The sequence below is a fragment of the Cibotium barometz genome, chromosome 17, assembly GCF_041138505.1.
Source record: "Cibotium barometz isolate CiBa-2024 chromosome 17, ASM4113850v1, whole genome shotgun sequence".
Classification (NCBI taxonomy): Eukaryota; Viridiplantae; Streptophyta; class Polypodiopsida; order Cyatheales; family Cibotiaceae; genus Cibotium; species Cibotium barometz.
The window spans coordinates 58,341,759-58,364,714 of NC_141062.1; the positions used below are offsets into that span (position 1 = coordinate 58,341,759).

A 22,956-nucleotide genomic window follows, 5' to 3' on the forward strand; every position below is an offset into this window, starting at 1 on the left:
AAGTTTCGGGACTTGCAGATGAAAGCTACAAAGATACTCTTTTGGGGTTCTTCGTAGCTGGTTTACCAGACTCATACCGTTTACAGGTTAAATACAACAAATGCAAAACATTCGACGAAGCCATTCATTCAGCTCGTATCTATGATGATACAATGGTCTCTTCCAAGTCGAAACCCGTTTTACCGAGCAGGGGAACAAGCATAAAAGAAAGTTCTCCGCACCTATGGCTAACACGATAGAAGGAAAGTCTTCGGACCAACCTTCGAAGAATTCAAGTTCGACTCCAGCGAAGAAGAAACGACTCCTTAGGGCTTTAAAGCTCAAGAAGGAAGGACTTTGTTTTATCTGCGAAGAAAAAAGACACATGCGTAATGAGTGCCCAAAGCAAAAGGGTGCCAAGACAAACGCAGGACCCAAGCCAAAGGTAGCTAACCAGTTGTCTTTGACAGGTATGTCAATTACTGTACTTTCTCGCCCTAGTACTTGTTCTGATTGTCTGTTCAATTCTAAAGTATTTGGCTTGCATGATCTTCTCCGCGTTTATGGAGAAGTGAATGGCCATAAGATTCACATTCTTTTAGACCCTGGCAGCTCACACAACTTTGTTAACTACAAACTTGTGCAGAAATTGAGTCTTGATACGACACCCAGCGATCATACCTATGAGGTACGCTTACCTGCGGGCAGGCAAGTATGGGATCGAAAGGTGGAGATGCTTCCAATCCAGATTCAGGACTACAAAGATACTCTGGAATGCTATGTAATGCATCTAGAAAATGTAGACTTGTTATTAGGGATTGAGTGGTTTAAGACTCTTCAAGTCCAGATAGATTGGTCTAGTCATATTTTTTCTTTTCAGCATAGGGACACCTAGTATAGTATTTTGATTGTATTCATCCCTCTCAGGGACCTCTTGTAAATACAATTGATTTTGGAAATATAATGGATTCTTCTTTGTATACCACTTTCCATTGTGTATTGATTCCACTTTCTTCCTTCTCATTCCTTCCTTGGATGTAAATGAATTAAGTGTGCTTGAAAGCAACGAATTACAGAAGATACTTGATTGGTTTCAAGACGTATTTCCTAAGGAACTGCCATCGGGTTTACCACCTGAACCACGATTGTCTTATCTATTTTAAGACAGAATCGACTATATGCTAAGTTAAGTAAATGTGAGTTCTTTATGACCGACATCATTTACTTGGGACACAAGATCACTAGAGATGGATTGAGCATTGACTATGACCGAGTTCAGAAGGTTCTGGACTGGCCTATACCGCGAACAGTGAAACAACTTCGTTCTTTTCTCGGTTTTGTAGTTTTTCTTCAGAAATCTGTGCGGGAGTACTCTCAGCTCACAGTACCGATGACCGACTTATTGAAAGGTCATGGACGTAAGTCAAATCAGCCTATCACTTGGAATAACGATTTGGATATGGCCTTCAGACTTTTGAAAGATAAAGTCAAGGAAGCACCTATCTTAGCATTACCTGATCCTAGTCGGCCTTATGTTCTTGAAACTGATGCCAGTGACTATGCTATCGGGGTTGCTCTATTTCAAGATTTTAGACTGATTGCTTTTGAAAGTAAAAAGCTAGACGACACTCAATCTCGTTGGCCAACCCTTGAGAAAGAGCTTTATGCTGTGATTCATGCTCTCAAGGTTTGGAGACATTATTTATATGGCTCCAAATTTGTGGTATTGACTGATGATTGGTATTGACTGATAATCAGTCAATCAAGTATGTGTGTGATGCGGATGATTTGAGAGGAAGGAAAGCTCGTTGGGCGGAGTTAATGCGAGATTTTGATTTTGAGATCCGTTATCGGAAAGGGTCCATGAATAGTGTTGAAGATGCGCTTAGTCGAATTAGAGAGGTGAATTCTTTGTCGTTCACCGTGATTTCTACTGACTTATTTTAGTCATTGAGAGGGCTTTGCAGGACTGATAGTTATTTTGGTCCATTTTGGCAGAGGATCCAGGCCGGGAGCTCATTGATTGACCAAGACTCAATGACTGAGCAGTCTACCATTCAGGCTGCAGGAGGCCAGTGGATGATTCGGAATGGTTTACTATTCCGTAATGACAAAATTTGTGTACCACAGATGCCGGACATTAGGTCCAAGATTCTTAGGGAGTGTCACGACGCGCCTTCTGCTGGACACCCTGGGGTACACAGGACACTATCGTTAGTGAAACACACTTTTTATTGGCCAAAGATGAAAGGGTATGTAGAAGATTATGTTTTTAAGTGTCAAATTTGTCAGGCAAACAAAGCTGAACGCTTTAGACAAGCTAGTTTGTTGCATCCTTTGTAAATCCTAGGTAATAAATGGGAAAGTATTTCCATGGATTTTATTACCGGATTGCCAAGAACACATCAAGGCCATGATTCTATTTGGGTTGTGGTAGATCACTTGACAAAAATGGCTAGATTTTTACCGACCCGGAAAGCTATTACAGCTACGCAATTAGCACGGCAGTTTATCGAGCAATTGTTTAGACTGTACGGGTTACCGTAGGACATAGTCAGTGATAGGGACTCTAAGTTTACGAGTGATTTTTGGAAACTTGTTTTTGAGAAGTTGGAAACAACTTTGAATTTGAGTTCCTCTGATCATCCTCAATCTAGTGATAGGGACTCTAAGTTTACGAGTGATTTTTGGAAACTTGTTTTTGAGAAGTTGGAAACAACTTTGAATTTGAGTTCCTCTGATCATCCTCAATCTGATGGCCAGACTGAAAGAGTGAATCAGATTTTGGAGGATATGCTTCGAGCATATGTATCCAAAAGACAGAGTTCATGGGAGGATTATCTTCCTATGTTAGAATTTGCATATAATAGTACTAAGCATACGAGTACAGGTTTTAGTCCTTTCATGCTTATGTATGGTTTTCAACCTAGATCACCTGTTACAGTAGGATTCTCAGGACTTTAGCATGATGCAGCACGTAATTTTTTGCAAGATATGCAGGAAATGTTACAAGTTGCGAAGGAATCTATTAGAAGTGCTCAAGATCGAGACATTTTTTATTCTAATAGGTATCGTTCACCCAGAGAGTTCTCTGAAGGAACGATGGTGTATTTACGAGTTTTGAAAGATTCCGAGACTTTACGGACAGGTTGATCTCCGAAATTATCCCCTAGATACTGTGGACCATTTCGTATTACACGACGGATTGGTTTAGTTGCATATGAATTGGATTTGCCTTCTCATGTGAAAGTTCATCCTGTATTTCTTGTCAGTAGACTTAAGAAAGTACTGGGTGGAACAGACCAGTTAGTTACTCCTAAAGAAATCATAGATGTCGAGGACATGATATTTGTTCCGCACGAACTTGAAAAGATTCTTGGATTTCGTGAAAGAAGATTGTTCAGAGAGTACCCGGTTTTTTTAGTGAGCTCAGGAGTGAGCTCTTAGGAAGGGGAGTATGTCATGTGCACAGTGTGTATCTACCGTGTGCTACACCATGCAAGACTAGCTTCGAGGTTTGGGGAAGCTTGGAGCTAGGCAGGCTGATTGACGAGCTGAGTTAGGAATATACTAACGGGCGGGCACCCAAGTATGGACGGGCAGGCGCCCAAGTGTGGACGCCCGATGACCGGCCAAGAGCCTATAAAAGGGTGGCCAAGGTTAGTTATTGGGATATAGAGAGTCTCGTGAGTTTGTGAGAGCTCTCTGGTCTTGGAGCGTGGATCTAGTGCAGACGTGCACATGCTTTATGCATCCGCCGAGGCCGGTAGCAATCTCGAGGCCCGCGAGGGTAGCTTCGTGGCGGTATGGGACGTCGCGAGGAGGAGATTGGTCGGTACGTCAACCTAGTTAGCTCAGCTCGTGGCTCGGTGGGGACAGCCAAGACTGTGGGCTTGCCCACGGCTGTCATGGTTGGGAGGTGAGTCAGGCCTGCACCCCCTTGTTTGTTTGTTTGTTTAGATCCGTTGGGATTTGACAATGTGCAGAGTGGGTAAAGCATGAAGAGGGACATATGTGGGAAGTACTTAGTGGATGTACTGTTTGGATGCATTGAGTGCTTTCATATGCTCATGTTGTACCTCTAGTCGCGGGTCTTGCGAGATATCTATGGGTGTAAGGCTTGCGAGCAACCCTGAGACTGCTATTGTGGAGTGGGTAGAGCATCTTCAGGAGCATATTGTTTGCGAATGCATATATGTGTCATGCATATGTTTGTCATATGTAGATGGTTTTGTTTTTGGCTAACACAGGTTACGTGTTTCCACTTGGTTTTAGACTTTTGCTGCAGGTTCTGAAGGAACAAGCAAGAGTTGTTTCACTTCGATGTGACAATATGGCCTTATTGTACAGGATGATTGTTTCATCACCCAAGGGCATTGCTTTGGTCATATGGGGAATCCTTCTTCATTGGATGCTTACTGTGTTATTGAGTGCAATCGAGGACGCTTGCTATTTTTCAAGAGGGGGTATGTTACGACCCTGTGTTTTTCCCTCTGGACAACAAGCAGGTGGGCACGGGCACAGGCATGGACAGTGTGAACAAGCCTCAGTTGGATATGAAAAGGAAACTCATAGATGGTGGCCAGCCCAAGTGTGAAAGGAAACAAAAGGGAATTTTATTGTTTACAAGGTTTAATAAGCTTTGAGGCTTAAAAATATTATTTTTTTGAAGGCATGCGTTTTTGTTCATCGCTTTTGGCGTTTTTTGGAGAAAGCGAATCACCTCTTTATAAGGCAAAGGGTGGTGGAGCTGAAAGAGCAGGTCGCCGTGTGGATCATCTTGCGTAGGGCTGTGTATGGCTGTGGGCGCCAAATGGACTACAGCCGCGCACTGCTGCACATATGGGCTACAACCGGTAGGTGCTGTTGCGCAAGGGTTTCAGCAGGGCACTGCTGTGCGCATGGGCTGCAGCCAGCAGAGGGCGCCAGGCTCGCTGTGCATATGGTTACCAGGCGGGTGACCAGGTGGCTACCAAGGTGCTGCGCACATGGGCTACAGGGTACTTCGCACATGGGCTTCAGGGCAGCTGCTGTGCGCATGGGCTACAGGCAGGTGGGCTATAGTCAGCTAACGGGCGCCAGGTGGGCTACAGCCAGTCAGGTCAGCCAGGCGGGTATCGGGTGGAGGTTCTCTACGCCAGGTGGTTGCATGTATGGGCACGTATGGGCTTCAGCCAGCAACGGGTGCAAGGCGGGAGACTCTACAGCCAGTCGGGCAGCCAGAAGGACTGCAGGCGGTCACAGAGGCTCAAGGGCTGAACAGTACACTTGACTCTCTCGTAAGGAGGCAAGCTGAAGGAGGCATCGAGGGCTAACAGCCAAGGGGTTTCTCTCTCTCTCTCTCTCTCTCTCTCTCTCTCTCCGCGAGCAGGTTTTTGGCACCGTGATTGGTTGGTGCATATGTGGATTTATCTGTCATGGAAACAGGACATTGGTCTTTCGAGAAGAAACATGACTTTGGTATCGAGGAAACAGGCCTATGGTTTATGGATATAGGTCTATGGTTTATCAGATACAGGTCTTTGGTTTCATGTGGAAAACATGTCTCTGGAATTCATGTGAAGAGGTTATAGTTTTCTGCAGGTTACATGCAGGCTGTGACTATAGGAAGGACATATGGTTTGGTACAGCCCTACTGCTGTTTGGGAAAGGGTTCGTGGGATCCATGGTTGAGATGGAGAAGACCTTTTCAAGCAGGGAGGTGTCGTACATGTGTGCCTTCTCTATGGAATGCTGTGCTGTGATAATGAGAGTTCTTATTTGGAAAGTCCTGGGTGAAAAGCTAAAAGGGACAAATCAATGTACAACTGTCAATGTCTTCTGGATGTCCAGAAAAAAAAAAGACAAAATGAACATGAAATAAACTATGAAAGTACTGAGCTAGTGGGGGGGGGGTGTGATGGATGGAGCCTACTGCTAGAGGCTCAGTATGCAACCTATATGCGCAGGGTATACAAGAATGCAATGTAGATCTGTCTAGCTCCAACCAGTACCATAATGAGGGTGTAATATGTGATACATAGGCGATGGTGAGGCAAAAATACCTCGGAGCATGATCTCCAGGTGTGAGCTAGCCGCTCCTAGATATGGTGTTGATGTCGAGCTCGTATCTCTGTGATCTCTCTGATGTAGTCTGGGAGTCTGGTAGCCTGGTGCTCTCGGTCTCCGTCTGGCTCGGAGGTCTGCAGCGCGCTGAAGTGTAATCCCCTCCTGTGTCAGGGTAGGCACTGGGATAGATCTCTGGAAGAAATCAGTGAGCTGGAGCTGTCGCCCACCTCTCCCTGTGGTATGAGTCCGTAGGAGTGTCTCTCTGTGGCGCTGTGTCTCTAGCAAGAACTGGCCAAATCTGCGCTGGTCTACGGACTCCATGATCTGGCGGAGTGAGGGATGTCCACTGAAGATGGTGGTGTATCTCTCTCTAATGACACTATATGCTCTGCATGTGCATACATAATGTTCCTCACTCTGAACCTCCTATTGGCATAGTCTGCATATCCTCTCTGCTCTGGGGATCTGTGCTGCCCTACCTGCCTCAATCTCAAGCTGGTGTGATGACACTCTGAGCTGGCCAATCACCACTTGGGCACTGTGAGGCATGTACACATCCATGTATCCAGGTCTCTGTATGAATCCATCCGCTGAGATACGCATGAACTGATCTCTGTAGTATAGCATCTTCGGCGGTAGAGGCTGACTGGGTGTAATCCAAGTCTCTTGAGTGTATCGTTGCCATAGATCCTACCGAAGGACTTTGTTCCTCTCACTGTGAGAGAGCTGGATGTGTGGTGCATGTATATCATACTGGAAAGGTGGTAGGTGATCTATGTCAAGACCATGCTCAGTGAGCCACTGTATCATCTGTGATACCATGATCTCCTATCTCCACTCTCTGCGAGCTGCCTGGACGCCTCAAAAGCTCTATGTGAGAGTCGATCTGATGGCATATCTTTGATCCTCTGTATGGAGCAGATCGTCTGGAAGAGGACTGTCACCATTTGGCCACCCACTTGGTCCACCCGTGCTTTCTTATCATGTATGTACATTGGACTGGTGTCCATGGCAGTTGTTTATGCTGGGGATTGATGCCACTCATATGATATTGTAGACTTTGCTTTCCGTTGGGACTTTTGCCTCTGTGTACATGCCCGAAAATGCTTGGTGGATTGGTGTTCCATTGGGTCTGGTACCTCGTGTGCTTGCTTGGAGCACGTCTATTTTGGTATAGTCTCATGAACGGGGATTGTCCATACCAATGCTGCATTGCATAGCATCTTTATGTGCTTGCTTGCAATTGAAATTGCATGCTGTTTTCATGCTTGCTTGACCAATGTGTAGTTCCGTTTAAGAGGACGCCCGCCTGTGAACCGTGTGTGTGAAACTGTCTGCTGACATGGTTGTGTGGCATGTGAACAGGTGGTAAGTATTACCCAATCTAGGCTCAAATAGTCCTTAGGCACATGTATCTATGCCTTGCATCATCTTTTGGTCCAAAAATGATGCCAGTCACAGGAGCTGTCCCAATGGACACACATGGGGGAAAACATGTTGAGATGCACACACATGCATCAAAGTCTCGTGACTTCAAAGCCAGAGACAAATCTGTGAAGTTTGACACATATCATGGGGAATATGATGCATCAAAGGCACTTGCTTTTATTGCCCAGTTTGATATTGCTTTCAGTGATGAGGATTTCACTTAGAAATCCATGATCCGGCATGTAAGCATGTTCATGAAAGGCACTGATGCCCATTGGTGGCTCATGGAGAAGCTCTCACCGAATCTTGTTAGATCATGGGAAGAGTTCAAGGAGAGGTTCTGTGCTCAATTCTTACCTCCAATGCATTGAATTAGATAACAATGAAGTGGGATTGGGTAAACCAAAATGAGGAGGAATCGGTAAATGCATATGTACAAAAGTTTTGGAAAGTGCTTTTGGAGGTGTCTCCATTTATGCATGTCACCGAGGTGGAAAGGAAGAGAAGGTTTCAATCGGGATTGCAACCCGTGTACAAAGCGGGACTACAAATGTATCTTGGTCATACCTTACACTAATTAATCGCAGCCGCCACCGCCACCGAGCAATTGGAACTCAAATTGAGTCGATCCAATAAGGCTAAACCCTCATTTCAAGGCAAAGAGAGGGCTGCCCAAAACCTGCAAAATGATGGACAACCACCTAAAAAGGACAAAAACCAAGATAAAAATGGTCCAAAGGCTCAAAATAACACTACCAAGAAGCGTCCCTTCAAACTGAGAGACTATGGTCTCACTCCGGAACAGAAAAAGCAATATATGAGTGAGGGGAAATGCTTTACTTGTGGTAGCACCGAGCATATTGCAAAGGCATGCCCAAACAAGAAGCAGCGTGATAATGCAAATGCATCAAAGCCTAATGTGCATATGGTTCCGGATGGGCAAGGCAACACTTCACATGATAGCAAAGATAGGGTTGTATGTAAAGCTTGGGGACAGCTCAAAGATCAGCCCGCTTTGTTCATGTTTGATGATTGTGCATCTGAAAATTTCATATCCACACAGATGGCGGCTGCTTTGGGTATTGAAGTGGAGGACATGGTTGTGATGTATTGCTTGGAAAGCCTTGGCATACACGTATTGATCCGTGCAAGGCTTACAAGACCAATAGGATCACCTTCATGCATAAAGGCTGAGAGCATGTAATTGATGCTGGTGAAGAGGGTGATACCATTCTCCTTGTATCTCATGTACAAATTAAGAAAGTAATGAAAAAGAGTGTTTTTGCATACTTGATTTTTGTACGAGATTATGTTGAGGAAAATAATGTACATGTAAACACTCTTAGTAATGATAGGCTGAAATTTTTGCAAGAGCACAATGATTGTTTTGCTGATGAGTTACCACTTGTACGACCGGAAGATCATCGCATTGATCTAGAGGCTGAAAACTCTGTTTTTCCACCAGTTCTCTCCATTTCCAAGCTCTCCATAGCCATACCCAACTTGCTAGGGTGTTTTCCAAGCTTTCAAGAGTGTTTCCAAGTCCTTATCACTCTCCTACTCACTCCCAATGACTGAAACAAACCTTCAGTCGTGGAGAGAAGGTAGGATTTATACGCATCCTTAGTAGATGATGTAGCAACAATCCTTTGTATTTGAGACTTCCAAGAAACCATTCGAGACCCAAGCAAAAAACAGTATCTAGAAGTAGATCGTCGAGAATCAATACAACCAGCCCAATCAACATCCGTGAATCCCACCAAATGAGAACCTTTGGAATAAGTGATACCATAACTGGATGTGCCTCGAAGATACTAAAGAACTTGCAAAGAAACTTGCTAGTGAGACCATTGAGCCGTAGAGGAGAATTGACTAAGAATACTCAAGGCATAAGAGATATCCGACGAGTGTTGTTGAGGTAGAGCAATGAACCAACTGTCGGTACTTAGTAGAATCAACCAAACGAGAATAATCTTCCTTTGAAAGCTTGGAACTAGGATCCATGGGACAAGAGAGCGGAGTACAATCTATCAAACCATAAAGAGAAAGCAATTTGCGCAGATACTTCTCCTGAGAGATAAAAATGCAATCATCGCACTGCCGTACTCCAAGACCAAGAAAGTAATGAAGTAATCCAAGATCAGACTTCAGTTATCTCAAATTGTTGTGAAAGTTGAGACTGAATATGAGTGCCCAGGTGAGAAGCAGATCTTGTAAGGATGAGATCATCCAGATATAGCACAATGATACAAATATCACCATGAGAAAGAAAGACAAAAAAAATTGAATTTGGATAAGCTCTCTCAAAGCCAGGTGAAATCAAGAAGGCATCAATCTTCTGATACCAAGCACGGGGTGCCTGTTTGAGACCATATAGAGTCTTCCACAATAAATAAACATGATCTGTGTGTCCCTGAATCTCAAATCCTGGAGGTTGCTCAACATATACCTCCTCTTCTAAATCTCCATTGAGAAAAGCAGATTTAACTTCCATTTGAAAGAGAGGTCATCCAAAATTAGCAACCAAGGCTAAAACAATCCGAATGGTGGTATACGTGGTTGTAGGTGCAAACGTCTCATCAAAGTCCTTGCCAGCTTTTTGAGCATAACCACGAGCTTTTTGTTGAGTTTGTACTTATCCAAAGTACCATCATAATGAAACTTGACTTTAGAAATCCATCTGACACCGATAACCTTCCGATGTAATGGGCGTGGAACTAACTCCCAAGTTTTGTTCCACTCGATAGATGACATCTTTGTGTCCATAGCTTGTCGCCATTGTGGCAAAGCAAGGGCCTCCTCGGGAGTCTCGAGCTTATCAATATCCTGTAAGGTACTCATAAGAGCATAATTCACGGTATGACCGGAAGAAGCAAGCCGAGAAGATCTACGAGGTGCGGAAGACAAGGTAGAGGCTTGAGAATGCAACTGGCTATGAGAAAGGCAAGAGTCCTATAATACGTACTTATCTTGATGTGTACTTTACGTCCTCGTATTGTACACGTACCATACCGCACTGTACCTAAAGTACTCAACCACTATGGGAGGCAATCCAGCTTTATGTAAGGGGCTAGACACAGCAAATACAGGGACTGAAACAAAGGGTACATGTTGGACATGTCATCTCTAGCTCTCTTTTACTCCTCTTGAGCTCTCTTTTACTCCGTTTTATGCCCCTTTTATCCAGATATTTATATGATATTTTTAGGGTTTTTTCTTATATTTCTTAGGCTATTTTACGCATTTTTATCAGTCGTGGACATTTGTCCTCTAGTGCTACTAGCCGACTACTCTACATGAGATGCATATAAGCATGGCCATTGTGCCTTGATAATTTATTCAATACATTCAATACTTTTCAGTTCTTGGCTCAAGTGTTGGATCTTTTTTGGTTGTCTTCTCTCTCGTGTGATCTCTATTTGATTCCGCTTCATATTCACATATTCTCACATGGTATCAAAGCTCTTGTGCTTCCACAGGTCAGCAAGAAGATTTTTTCAGCTTGCGTTTTTTTCTCCCCTTCTCCCTTGGCGGCTGCATTTTGGAGATCTACTTCATTGCGCAAATCAACGTTTTTTTGCTGTGTTTCCCCTATAGCAGCACCAACGTTTTTTTCCTAGCCCTCCCTCTCCTCTCCTAATTTTGTATTTTGTCGCTACCCCGGACTAGTGGTAGTTCCGTTTACTTGCTCCACTTGCTTTACATGAGATGTATATAAGCATGGCCATTGTGCGCTCATAATTTATTCAGTACATTCAATACTTTTCAGTTCTTGGCGTAAGTGTTGGATCTCTCTTGGCTGTCTACTCTCGTGTGATCTCTATTTGCTTCCGCTTCATATTCACATATTCTCACAGTATAGTAGCTGAATTGGTGCTAAAGACACCGGAATCATCGTGGGTGAAGAAGCTCGCTGTGGTAGATGAGAAAACTCTCCAACATCGGCTGGAAATGGATTCGAAATCTGCTTAGAAGAAGACATGGAAGAGGAATGAAGTCCAAATAATGTCTCATTGAACGGACCATTTTTGAGATATGATAATATCCTCCACATCGGGATCCCAAAACCGGTATCCTTTGGATCTTGAGCTATAGCGTGTGAAAATCATCCTGTTGGACATAGGAGCAAGTGTAGTCCGTTTCTTATTGGGGACATGACCAAAAGCAACACAACCAAGGACACGAAAATGTGATATAGATGGCTTATGTCTAGAAAATGCCTCATACGATGTCAACCTATCAACCGCCTTCGTGAGTGAGCGGTTTATGAGATAAACAGAAGTAGCCACAACTTCTTCCCAAAACGCGGGAGGAAGGCCAAAATGATGCAGTAAAAATCTTGCCATCTCCTTCACAGTATGATTTTTCCTCTCGAGTCTAAACTACTCCATTTTGTTCAGGAGTATAAGGAACTGTTGTCTGTCGTTGAATATCTTTCGATGTAAGAAACTCATCCAGGGGTACAAACTCACCACCTTTGTGAGTCTGCCAGAATGAACTGTAGAGTGAGACTGATTCTCAACCATGGCTATCCAAGTCCTAAAACTGGCAAAAGCATCAGACTTCCGAGCCAAAAAACATACCCACACTTTTCGAGTAAAATCATCCACCAAAAGCACCAAAAGCATGAAGTACTTAGCCCCTTCAAGGAACTCAACCTGCATAGGTCCAGCCAAGTTTGCATGTGTAAGCTCGAGCTTTCGTGTAGCCCAATGTGTAGCCTGCTCTTGAAAAGCACCTTTGTGATGTTTGCCCATCATGCAAGACGAGCATATATGTGATAGTTGACGGAGCTTAGGTAAACCAAGAACCAACTACTGGGAATAATTTTTTTGCAAAGCAGAAACAAGTACATGACTAAAGCGTGAATGCCACAAAGAGGTCTCATCAACGGAGACTAAGGCATGAGAAAGAGAGAATAATTGATGGATATGAGAGTCCGATGAGGGAATCTATGAGGAAAAAGTGGTGATTTTGTAGAGGCCTCCATCATGAACTCCATGGACCACAACGGAGAGCGTCTTTCTGTCAATGACCTCAACCACCTCATTATCAAAATAAACTCCAAGTCCCTTCTGAGCAGCCATATAAATTGAAAACAAGTTCTTTGAAAGCCAAGACAAATGTAAAAACTTCATGGAGAGTAGTAGAGAAACCAAGAGAAAAATTACCAATACCAAGAACGGGTAAGGAAGAGTCATCTCCAATGCGAACCAAAGAAGAGAGTGGCTGGTAATCCTCCAAAATATGTGAATGTTTGGTCATATGGGCGGAAGCACCGGTGTCAGTAATCCATTCAACCTCTGTTGGTGTGTCGATGAAAGTATCCTGTGGAGAGGTATGGGGAGAATCTCTAACTGCCATGTTATGCCACTTTGGCATTGCCCTCGTCCTTCACGTTTTCCTTGCCTTTGTTCTTATCAAAATCCGGAGAGTTATCTTTCGCATGCAAACTCTCACCAGTGCTCATCAGGTATGGTCTAAATTGGAGGATCTCTTTGCTCGAGATTTGTTGATGAGGGCGGTTACCTTGCAAGGGAAGCTCTACGGTTTGTTATTCCTTGAAGGCAGTTACATGCAATTGTTTCTCATGAAGGCCAAGGTTATCCATGACCAGTTACTGGCTATGGGTGCTTCTTTGTCCTCTTCTAAGTTGGGTGTACTTATCCTCACCAAGCTTCCCCAAACTATGATGTGATTTCTCAATCTTTGTGGTGCCAGGTCACATCCACTTAGTTGGATTTTGATGATCTTAGTTCCCTACTTTTGGAGGAGTCCGTTCTCGTTTCACAGGGTAAGTAGAAGGTGCCAGTCGATAGTTCTGAATAGGCACTTTCCTCAGTTCGGAAGAAAGGTGAGAGTCGTAGCTTCTCTCGCAGGAAAAGAGGACATCTGTCCAAGGACTGTTTGTCCAGGAAGAAGGACAAGACCAAGGGCAAGGCTTCATCTCAGAGAAAGGGCAAAGACACGACACATGACAGTGATAGAGATGCTTCTAGTACCACTTCTAGGGCTCCCAGGGTGCCTCCGGCTCAGGAGAACCCAGATGGTGTACTTCTGTAATACACATGCAGTTCCCCCCCATGTGCTTCTAGCAAGAGGAGGCTTGTGGGCAGGAGAGGGGGTTGATTACAGCTCCACTTACTGGTCCATGGGGATTGTGATTCGGAGTTCCAAGCATCAGACATCTGGCAGGACATGGTTATCTTTTGTGTAGCAGAGATTATGAACTAGATCTATTCGGAGTTCATTGTTCGAGGCTTTTCGGACGTGATGTGTTTTCCATCCATTGTTGGGGATTATGGGTGCGGTGTGTCCAGCAGCTCATCATCTATTCTTGGAGTTCACTGCACACTTGTCTGGGAATTCGTGGCCAAGCAAAGTTCCTTGCTGTTCGTGGTGGCATTTTTTGAGGAAACAGGTTGGTGGATGCTCTCTCCAAGGTGATTCCAGTATTCGCGGCGCTGGAGGGTCCATGGTTGCATCTTCATTGGCTTAACTTCTTCCGACTCTTGCACACTATGGAGTTGCAGAGGGGGTGTTAGAATTTATGGTCTAGCTGCTTCTAGCCCGGGGGAACTCCTTATATAGTGCATGTATGACTTGGCCGACTACACTAAAGCAGGCCAACCAACTCACAACCTACTAAATCAAGGAGAAATACATAAATTGCCCTAAAATAGGTACAGCCCCAAATACATTGAGATGCTCCTCTAAAACTGAGCACAATTAGTATGAGGATGAAGAAGGAATGCAAGTTGGGAGGGTGGGAAAAAACCAAAAGGGGAGAAAAGAAATGGTTCTCCAAGGTCTAATGGCACCAGAGATGTTGAAAACATAGCTCTGTGAAATGGTGGTTTCTTTGATGGTGCCATCTTTGATAAGTATCGGCAAGCTCATTAAAAGATATATGCAATGGGATTTCTTTAAGCCACAAGGAGGATTAGTAATGTGTAGAGGATTGTGCCAAGTGCACATGCACACTTTTGAAGGCATGCTAGGGTACTGCATGAAAGATCTGCACAAAAATCATTTCAAATTCTATTGCCACAATGCCTCGTGCGAAGAAATAACTCGTGGCCGAGATATGGTTCTCACCTGAAAACGCAGGTCTTTATGTGCTGAAATCTGTAAACAACACGTTCATGAAGAAAAACGCAGGTTCTAGAGCAGTTCTAGGCTTTGATACAATGTAAGATTTATGTGCTACTGCTGCAAATCTGGAAACAGAGAATAAAACATCGTATATGTGTAGACAATAGACTGCATATGATCAGGAATATGATTGAAGGTACACCACGAGGGAGGCCCGTGAGTGCTGGTATGTGCAAGTCGGGGCTGAAAATGGATATAAAAATGATGTGGGTTGTGGCACCTATTATATAGGTCCTCAAGGGTTGGTCGGCCAGGTCCTACAAGCCGACTTGGACAAAAGTCCATAAAATGCTAGCAAAATACTAAAAATGCTCCCAAAAATAGCAGATAAATATGCAATGCAGGGCTTGATAAATGGGCCAAATACAAGCAAGCCCAGAGTCCATATGGGGATGAACACTATTTATGTAACTATTTGGCCCTCCTAGCTCTTTTCACATGATGGAACACATGCTCGAACACTGGACAGGTTGATACAAGCATGGGAACAGGGATCATGAAGTTGGCACAGGAAAAAGCATGAGTTTTGGTCAAAAAGTAGGGAAAAGCAAAAAGTCAAACTGAGTTGACTGCGAGCCAAGGGCACCATTGAAAAGAGGAGTCTGAGGCGGATCAAAAAGCTAAAAACCGCTTTTCCAAAAAGCAGCTCTAGGACCAAAAAGCAAGGCCCTGAAGCTAGAAAAGCAATAATTCAAGAACTTTGGGAAAAGATGAGTAATATTTTATTATTATTAAAATCCTAAAGCATAAAGAGAAAGCAAAGAAAAAAGTATTGCTTTTGGCAAAAAGCAAGGCCCTCCCCAAGTATGAAAGAAGCTAGAGCCCTCTTGTTTGGGTATTGAGTTTGTGAGAAGCAAGGAGATCATCACCAACATCATCATCATCATCTTCGATCACTTCTCCCTGTGCTGCCGCCGGACAACCCTTCCGCGCTAGCCCCTGCCGCCAATGCCACCATTGATCTGCCGCGTCAGCTTTGCTTGGTCCACCTTGAAAGAAAGATAAAACATAGGTTGCATGCAAAAGCACAAACTGTAGAAGCCTGTGAATAGTTGATTATTGCTGAAAATGAGCACGAGGGAAGCCTGTAGGTGCTTACAAGCATAAGAGATTGTTGCAACCTCTAGCAAATATGCAAGAATGAGATGAAATATGAGGAGAAGGGTGTGCTCCCTTATATATCTCTCATATGAGCTGGTCGGCCAGATGTGGCAGGCTGACAACAGTCGTGTAGCATAAATATGCTATAAAAAGCCTAAAAAAGACTCATAAATGGTAGAAAAATCCTAGATGATGTCTACAATGCAAGGCCTCATAGAAATGACTAGTACAAGCATGCAAAGGTACATGCAGACTCTCTGAAGATTATATATAATCCAACACCACCTCTTCAGCGCCAGAGGGGCGGTCCAATACCAGCACGTTGAAGTAACATCTCCAAAGTAGCTCTCGAAAGTGGTTGGGTGAAGAGATTAGCCACATTATCCTTGGTAGAATAGTAGGCTAGCCGAAGAAGTCCCAACTCGATCTAGTCGCGTACGTCCCTGTATCACAGGATTTTGAGCTTGAGCAAATAGCACTCTGAGAATCTGAGAGATAATAACCGGGAAAGTGTCGACAGAGTACAAATGCTCCAGAATCTTATGAATCCAAAGTGCCTCAGTGGAGGAGAGATGATAGGATTTGTATTCAGCCTCGGTGGAAGAAGCAACAACAATCCTTTGCTTGTGAGACTTCCATGAAACCAATCCTGTACCAAGCATGAAGCAATATCTAGATGTAGACCTCCGAGTATCAATGCAGCTTGCCCAATCAGAATCTGTGAAACCAACCAAATCAGCACCACCGGAATAGGTGATGCCATAATCTGAAGTACCTCGAAGATAACGAAGAACTCTCAAGGCTGCCCACCAATGAGACCTTCGAACGATTGATGAGAACTGGCTGAGAACACTCATAGCATAGGAGATATTTGGGCGGGTGTTGGCAAGGTAAAGCAATGAGCCAACAATCTGCTGGTACTCCATGGAATCCACCAAGGGTGTATCATTCTCCTTGGATAACTTGGCATTGGGATCCATGGGACAAGAAAGAGGTGTACAGTCTGACAGCCCATAAAGTGAGAACAGCTTCTTCACATACTTTTGCTAAAGGTACACAGTCATCTTTCTGCCAAACCTCCAGCCCAAGAAAATAACGAAGAAGGACAAGGTGAGTTATCTAAAATGTCTGAAAGCTTGGACTGAACCAATGTACGGTTAGTTGTAGCCACAACAGGTCAAGGAGGTTCTTAGTAGGCGGCGACTTTCCCATTGATGGGTGGCTGCCACAACAACGAACAACACCGATTGGCTGTGATATGAGTGTACTTGAGAGGCGAATGAGAGTGACAGGGCAAGATTAGCTGCTGATAAGGATATCAATTGAGAGGTGAATGATAGTGATGGGGCAAGATGATTATAGTGACGGGGCAAGTCCTTGCTCTGACATCAATTGAAGGTTCAGAGATGCACGGTACAGAGCCTAGCTAAGGGGGGATCTCACATATAAGCACATGACGCATGGCATACACTTAAGCATTTATAAGGGGCGTTCACACCTAAGCAAATGTTCACACGCTTATACATGAATGTGCTCTTACACACATATATTCAGCCCTTTTTGGGATAGTTCACACATGGACACAAGTGGGTACATAGGTGGATACAAATACATGGGTACATATGTGAAGGATACACACACACTAGGCTCCGATTACCCAATATGTTACAATTTGTCACTAGATGTCTTTTTGGGATTCAACTCTTGGATGAGAGTTGGATTGATAGTAAGCTATTAGATCTTTGTAGCAACAAAAGGAGTCTCACAATGACCTAGGTAAGAGGGAGTAGACTTGAGTAGATGGTATGGACGGATGTCCAGATTCAAGGATTCGCTTACATAGGCTTGTCGCTTGTCTGCTTATGCATTCATGAGGACTTGAATTGAGTGGGAAGTATGTTATGTCCTGATAGGCCTAGGATTAGGGGTAGGGGTGTGTGCTAACCCAAGATTAGGGTTAGGGCTTAGCTAGGGCGGGACTTGGAGGGTTCACACTTGGACTAAGGACGCTAGCAAGAAGAAGTTTAGATTGGCTAAGAGTACAAGAATGCAGCTGGGTGGCAGATGGAGTGGTCTGCAACAACAGGCAAAGCTAGAGGAAGCATTCCTTGATGATATGTATGCATAACCGGTAGATCATTAAGCTCTTAGATTAGTTCCAAAGGCCTAGCATCAGGCATGATCAGTTCCGATGGTGGGTCAAGTAGGCATGGGGATAGTAGTGGAACAGATGCTTAGTTCTTCAGCACGACTTGGAAGTGGAGATGTGAAGAGGAAGGCGTTCAGACAAAAATCAGTCAAATCCAGAGTCAAGAGTTAAATAGCAAGTCAAAGTCAGAGTAAGTAGTCTAGGGAGGAAGGATGACAAAGTGTCCACCCCGTCATCCAGTTTAGTAGGAGGGGATGTCACATGCACTCCCATGCTATAGCTAATCTTCGGCATGAACAACATAATCCCTGATTAGAATAAGCAGATAGGACAACATTTAGGTCATCTTCAGTGTCATCATCATTAGTAGTATTATTATCAGCATAACATCAGTACCATCATCATCAGTAGCAACATCAGCATCATCATCAGCAACAGCACCCTCATCATCATTATTAGCAGAATCAACATCATCATCATCACCATGAATCTCTGTCAACGACTCAACTGACTGCTGCAGATGGGCTGCTGGCAGCCAGAAGAGGGTCCCAAATAGCCGGGAGCCAAGCGTCAGAAGGAAGGGGCAACAAGATGGGCAACAGGGAAGTTAAGTGCAGCATTTGATGGGAAATTCATGGTTGACCTGCTCCTCCTTGCATATATATAAGCACAAATCATTTCTAGCAAGTCATTCATTCATTAGTTCATCATAGAAGTTAGCAGTAGACATTATGTAAAGGCGAGAGGTGTTTGGGGCTGACCAAGGGCTCAGCCGTGTACAAGCATTTAAGCCACTTTTTTGTACAATATTAAATACAAGAAAACTTGATATCAACCATCTCTCTTCTTCTCTCTCCTATCTTAATTATGTTTAAATCAGTGTCTTGTTCTTAATTAGGCTTAAGGCTATGGATCAATACAGCAAGGCTTCCGCGCATGGAACATGGGTTGTTCGGCCTAGTGGTATGGGACGCTATGTTGGGACCATTGGTACCAAACAAGCTTGCGATTATCGGACCTCAAGCTCGGTCGGGGGTGGTCCGAGGTACTGAACCTATGGTTGGGTGGTGAGTCACTAGCCACGATCCATCACGGTCATGCAATGCATACAATGATGTCGGGTCTATGAGACTTGGTTAAGGCTTTGGTTCTAGGACAGATAATCCTTTGGCATGGTCTGTGGACTTTGCATTGAGGCTTAGCAAGCATGGCTCAGAGGCTTATTAACAAGCATGGTCTTGGCGAAAGACTCAGAGGTCAGGTCCTGCCTCGGGAGACAAAGACAACCTACATCAGCATATCAGAGCACCCCCCCTTGCTCTAAGTAGAGGTAAAAAGGGGCATTATAAAATGGAACCACAACCAAAATAATAAATTCAGATTTCAGGGGACAACCCGGGTAGAGAACCCCACAAAAAACTAAGATAGATTTTTGGAAGTTTTAATAACTCCCGAGTTCGCATGGCAGAACGTTGATGGTGATCTGATGTTGTCTTCTTACGTCGACGTTTCCAAGATTCTGACATTTGTTTGTCAAGTGTGGGAAACATACTTGCAAGGTGCACAGAACAAATATGTCATGATGATACTTGCAGTACTCACAGTTAAAATCATTTGTGGCATGATAGCAAAGGTAGAGAACCTGAGGGCTTGAGTGAGTTTGTCCATGATGTTTTATCTCAAAAAGATACTGATATGATCACTAAGTACCTTGCTGTGGTGCCGTTGCACTGGTGAAGCTGAGGAGCACCAAGGAGAGTCCCCCAGTGGGCAGTTGAGGCTCAACAGTACAGCATAGGTTGAGGTGGTTGCCAAAGAGGAGTTTAGTGGAGGAGGTGGCGGTCAAAAGAGCCACACTGGAGCAGGGGATGCAGGCTTTGATCAGAGAATGAGCACAGCTGTAGTGAAGGCTCAGGGCAGAGGCGTAGAGCTGGGCATTAAGTGCTCAAGAGAGGCAGGAGAAAAACACAGCAGGTCATCGGGCTGAGGCCTGAAGAAGACCGCTTGAGAGTGGTAGGCTCAGCACCTGCGCCACCAGCAAGGGGGCGGTGCAACCAGAGCTCATAGCACTAGGCCTGGCAGCCCTTGGGGCTGAGCAGCTGGCTTTGTTATGGTGGTGATTTCAGAGTAGCCATCGGATGGGTGGCGCCAGTTTCAGAGCCCGTTTCAGAGCAGGCTAGTATAGGGGAAAAAATGCAACTGGTGGTCGATGAAGGGAAAAAAAAACGGAAAGGTTCTACCAGCAAGATAAAATGCTTGTTTGCTGCTGCTGGTCATCATTGGGGTGCATATGAGCGTTATGAGCATTTGCCCTTCGTTTTGGGGCTCATTTCTTCATTGGTGCAAATCTTTGTTCCCATGGTTGAACGAGATGGTGCTACACATTCATTGGGAGGTGCTGTTTGCTGGTCACAGGCTGAGAGCCTTTTTTATGGGCTGAATCATGACATTCAAGGTGTTTTGAGGATTCTTGGTGCTCTTTTGGTATACTCTGGTGGGGGTACAAGGTACTTCTTTTCTCTTGGCAAGAGGGTAAGCGTACTTACAGGCTAGCTGGTGTTCAAGAGTTTGAGGACCGAGCATGATGAAGATTTGGAGTGCTTCCCTTGTCTGGGATTTGGGCTGTGGATGGTTCTTGCCCCTGCCTTGGGCTAGGGTTTGGAACTTCTGTTTGATTTGTTCTCAAGCTGTACTCGGAAATCTGGTGCAAGCCGTCCTCATACTTTCATCTTGTAAAAAACTCTTCTTGGATTAAAGAATTCCTAAGGGGGGGGGGGTCAGCCCGTTCCTGTCCTAGCGCGTGTCTCTTCCTGTTTTATGTTAAGTGAATGGTAATCGGAGTGGTCAAATGTTTAAAGGACTCGTTAATGTGAACACAGTAGTGAGAGAAAGAGCCCCTATTGTTCCGGGGGTGTGTTACACATGGCACCAAGGTTGGTGCCAATTGTGAGGTTAAACCTCCACACGTCACATAAGTGGGCACACCATGCAGTTGTGCCCACTTATGTGGTACTCGGAAATCTGTCTGATTTGTTCTCAAGCTGTACTCGGAAATCTGGTGCAAGGCTTCCTCATACTTGTATCTTGTAAAATACTCTTCTTGTATTAAAGAATTCCTGGGGGGGGGGCGGGGAGGGGGGGGGGGGTTCGGCCCGTTCCTGTCCTAGCGCGCGTCTCTTCCTGTTTTATGTTAAGTGATTGGTAATCGAAGTGGTCAAATGTTTAAAGGACTTATTAATGTGAACACAGTAGTGAGAGAAAGAGCCCCTATTGTTCCGGGGGTGTTACACATGGCACCAAGGTTGGTGCCAATTGTGATGTTAAACCTCCACACGTCACATAAGTAGGCACACCATGCGGTTGCTGCCCTCTGGAGGAATCGGGTTCACATGCATTAAAACAAGGTGCCCAAATAATAGTTTGTGCACACAACATTAAAAATACGATTCTAACTCGTCCAGCTCTTGTAATATGTCTGCCCAAATATTAAATGAGTGTAAATCTGGCACAATAAAACACATGATAATGTGCCTCATTTAACCCTTGTTCACTCGACAATTGTCGAAACATGAGGACTGACGGGGTCACGTCCTTTGGTCCCAATGTCCACATTATTACACATACGTCCATTGACATGGACGGACTATGTATTCTATAGTCCACCATTATCTATAGCTTGTACATTATGTTGCTGGTGTCCATGTAAGCCATTAATCATGGAGCTTATAGGTGACAACTGGTGACACTGTGAAGGGTGGTAAGTTCATGGAGGAGTGGATAATTGCGTGAAAAGCTGGAGCGTGAGATTCATGCGTGAGCCTGAGAGGATGGCGTGGAGTGCACGAGAAGAAGTACAACTGGCCCAGCCCTCAGCTCAGAAATATCCAGGGCTATCATGGTTGAATTTTCTTTAATGATGGGTACAACATGCAAGTCCCTTTGGGGTACTCTAATGTTTCCCTCATTCACAAGCACATTAAGAGAATATGCAGCTAAGGATACCTGCAGCCTCATCGGGGTCATGCCAATCATAGGCAGCCACATTTTGCAAGAGATGTGCAGAAAACATGAATCTTGAAGGGGTGATCTATCAATTGTTGGTAAAGTGGGGCAGATAGCCATGTCCCACAACTGTAGGGTTCCAACTTCTCTCAGAACAAAATTCATGCGACAGTAGAGATGTACTGGACTTCACTTGTCGAAGTAATTTGGTGTCCTGTCTGATATTAAGATAGATGGATCAAGCGACTTACAAATTGTTGGATGTCCCCTTTTTTTTCTCAGAAATAAAAATGCTTATCTTTTTAAGTTAATACCTTATTCCCGTGTATTGCAGAATGAAATTGATGCAAGGAGATGCACCTCATTCACAATTAGATGCTGAGATAGCTGCAGGTATGGGCAAGCCGGATAATGGACCAAGTTTAAGGTTGGGCGATGTGCCTATGTGCCTTTGAATTGGTCTTCAGAGCTGTAACAGACATGATGATGTGATGGACCAAAATGTCACACGAGCTTTCATTTCTGTCGTAAGTTCTTCCTGCACAAATTATGCATGTATACATGTAGAATGGTTAGGTGTATTGCCTAAAAAAAAGCTTATGAACAGCAAGTTTAACCTCCACAGAAGGGACTTTAATTCTATCTGAAGTTCAAGTGTCAAGGCTGTGTAGGATTGTGAAATTGATATCATGATTAGTATCTTTTCTTTGGTATTTGCTTGTGATACTTACAAAGCTGTTTTGGATTTGGAGTTTCCTTCTGGTCTATCATTTCAGCCTGCTAGAAGCTAACTCATTAATAGCAAGCTCATAGAACACATATTCCTTTGTAAACGCATTCAACAATGAAGACAATCGTTGTACAAAGCATTTGTACGTTTGGGGGCAAGAGAATTGAAAGGCATGAGATGTGTTGAGGTCATTGGTTTTCAAAACTGTACGAAAGGTGCAGGGGTTAATAGAAAGTCAAGGCTAAGGAAATGGCCACAGCTCCACCGAATGTGGTCATGATAGTCAGACTAGTAGCATCAATATCGTTGTTTTTAGAAGAAAATAGGCTTTGGTGTTCCTTTTCTTCCCCGGTTGCATCCAAGG

General features: G+C 44.2%; 1 protein-coding gene across 1 annotated transcript in view; it reads left to right on the forward strand.

Annotated features, from left to right (window-relative positions):
* Nucleotides 1-22,575, forward strand: part of LOC147630228 (zinc finger (C2H2 type) family protein) — a 61,079-nt gene extending 38,504 nt beyond the window's left edge. Inside the window, exon 4 of the mRNA XM_086811873.1 lies at nt 22,197-22,575. Coding sequence (XP_086667999.1) covers nt 22,197-22,317 — 121 coding nt within the window. The 3' untranslated portion in view covers nt 22,318-22,575. The remainder of the gene's footprint in view (nt 1-22,196) is intronic.
* Nucleotides 22,576-22,956: the final 381 nt, after the last annotated feature.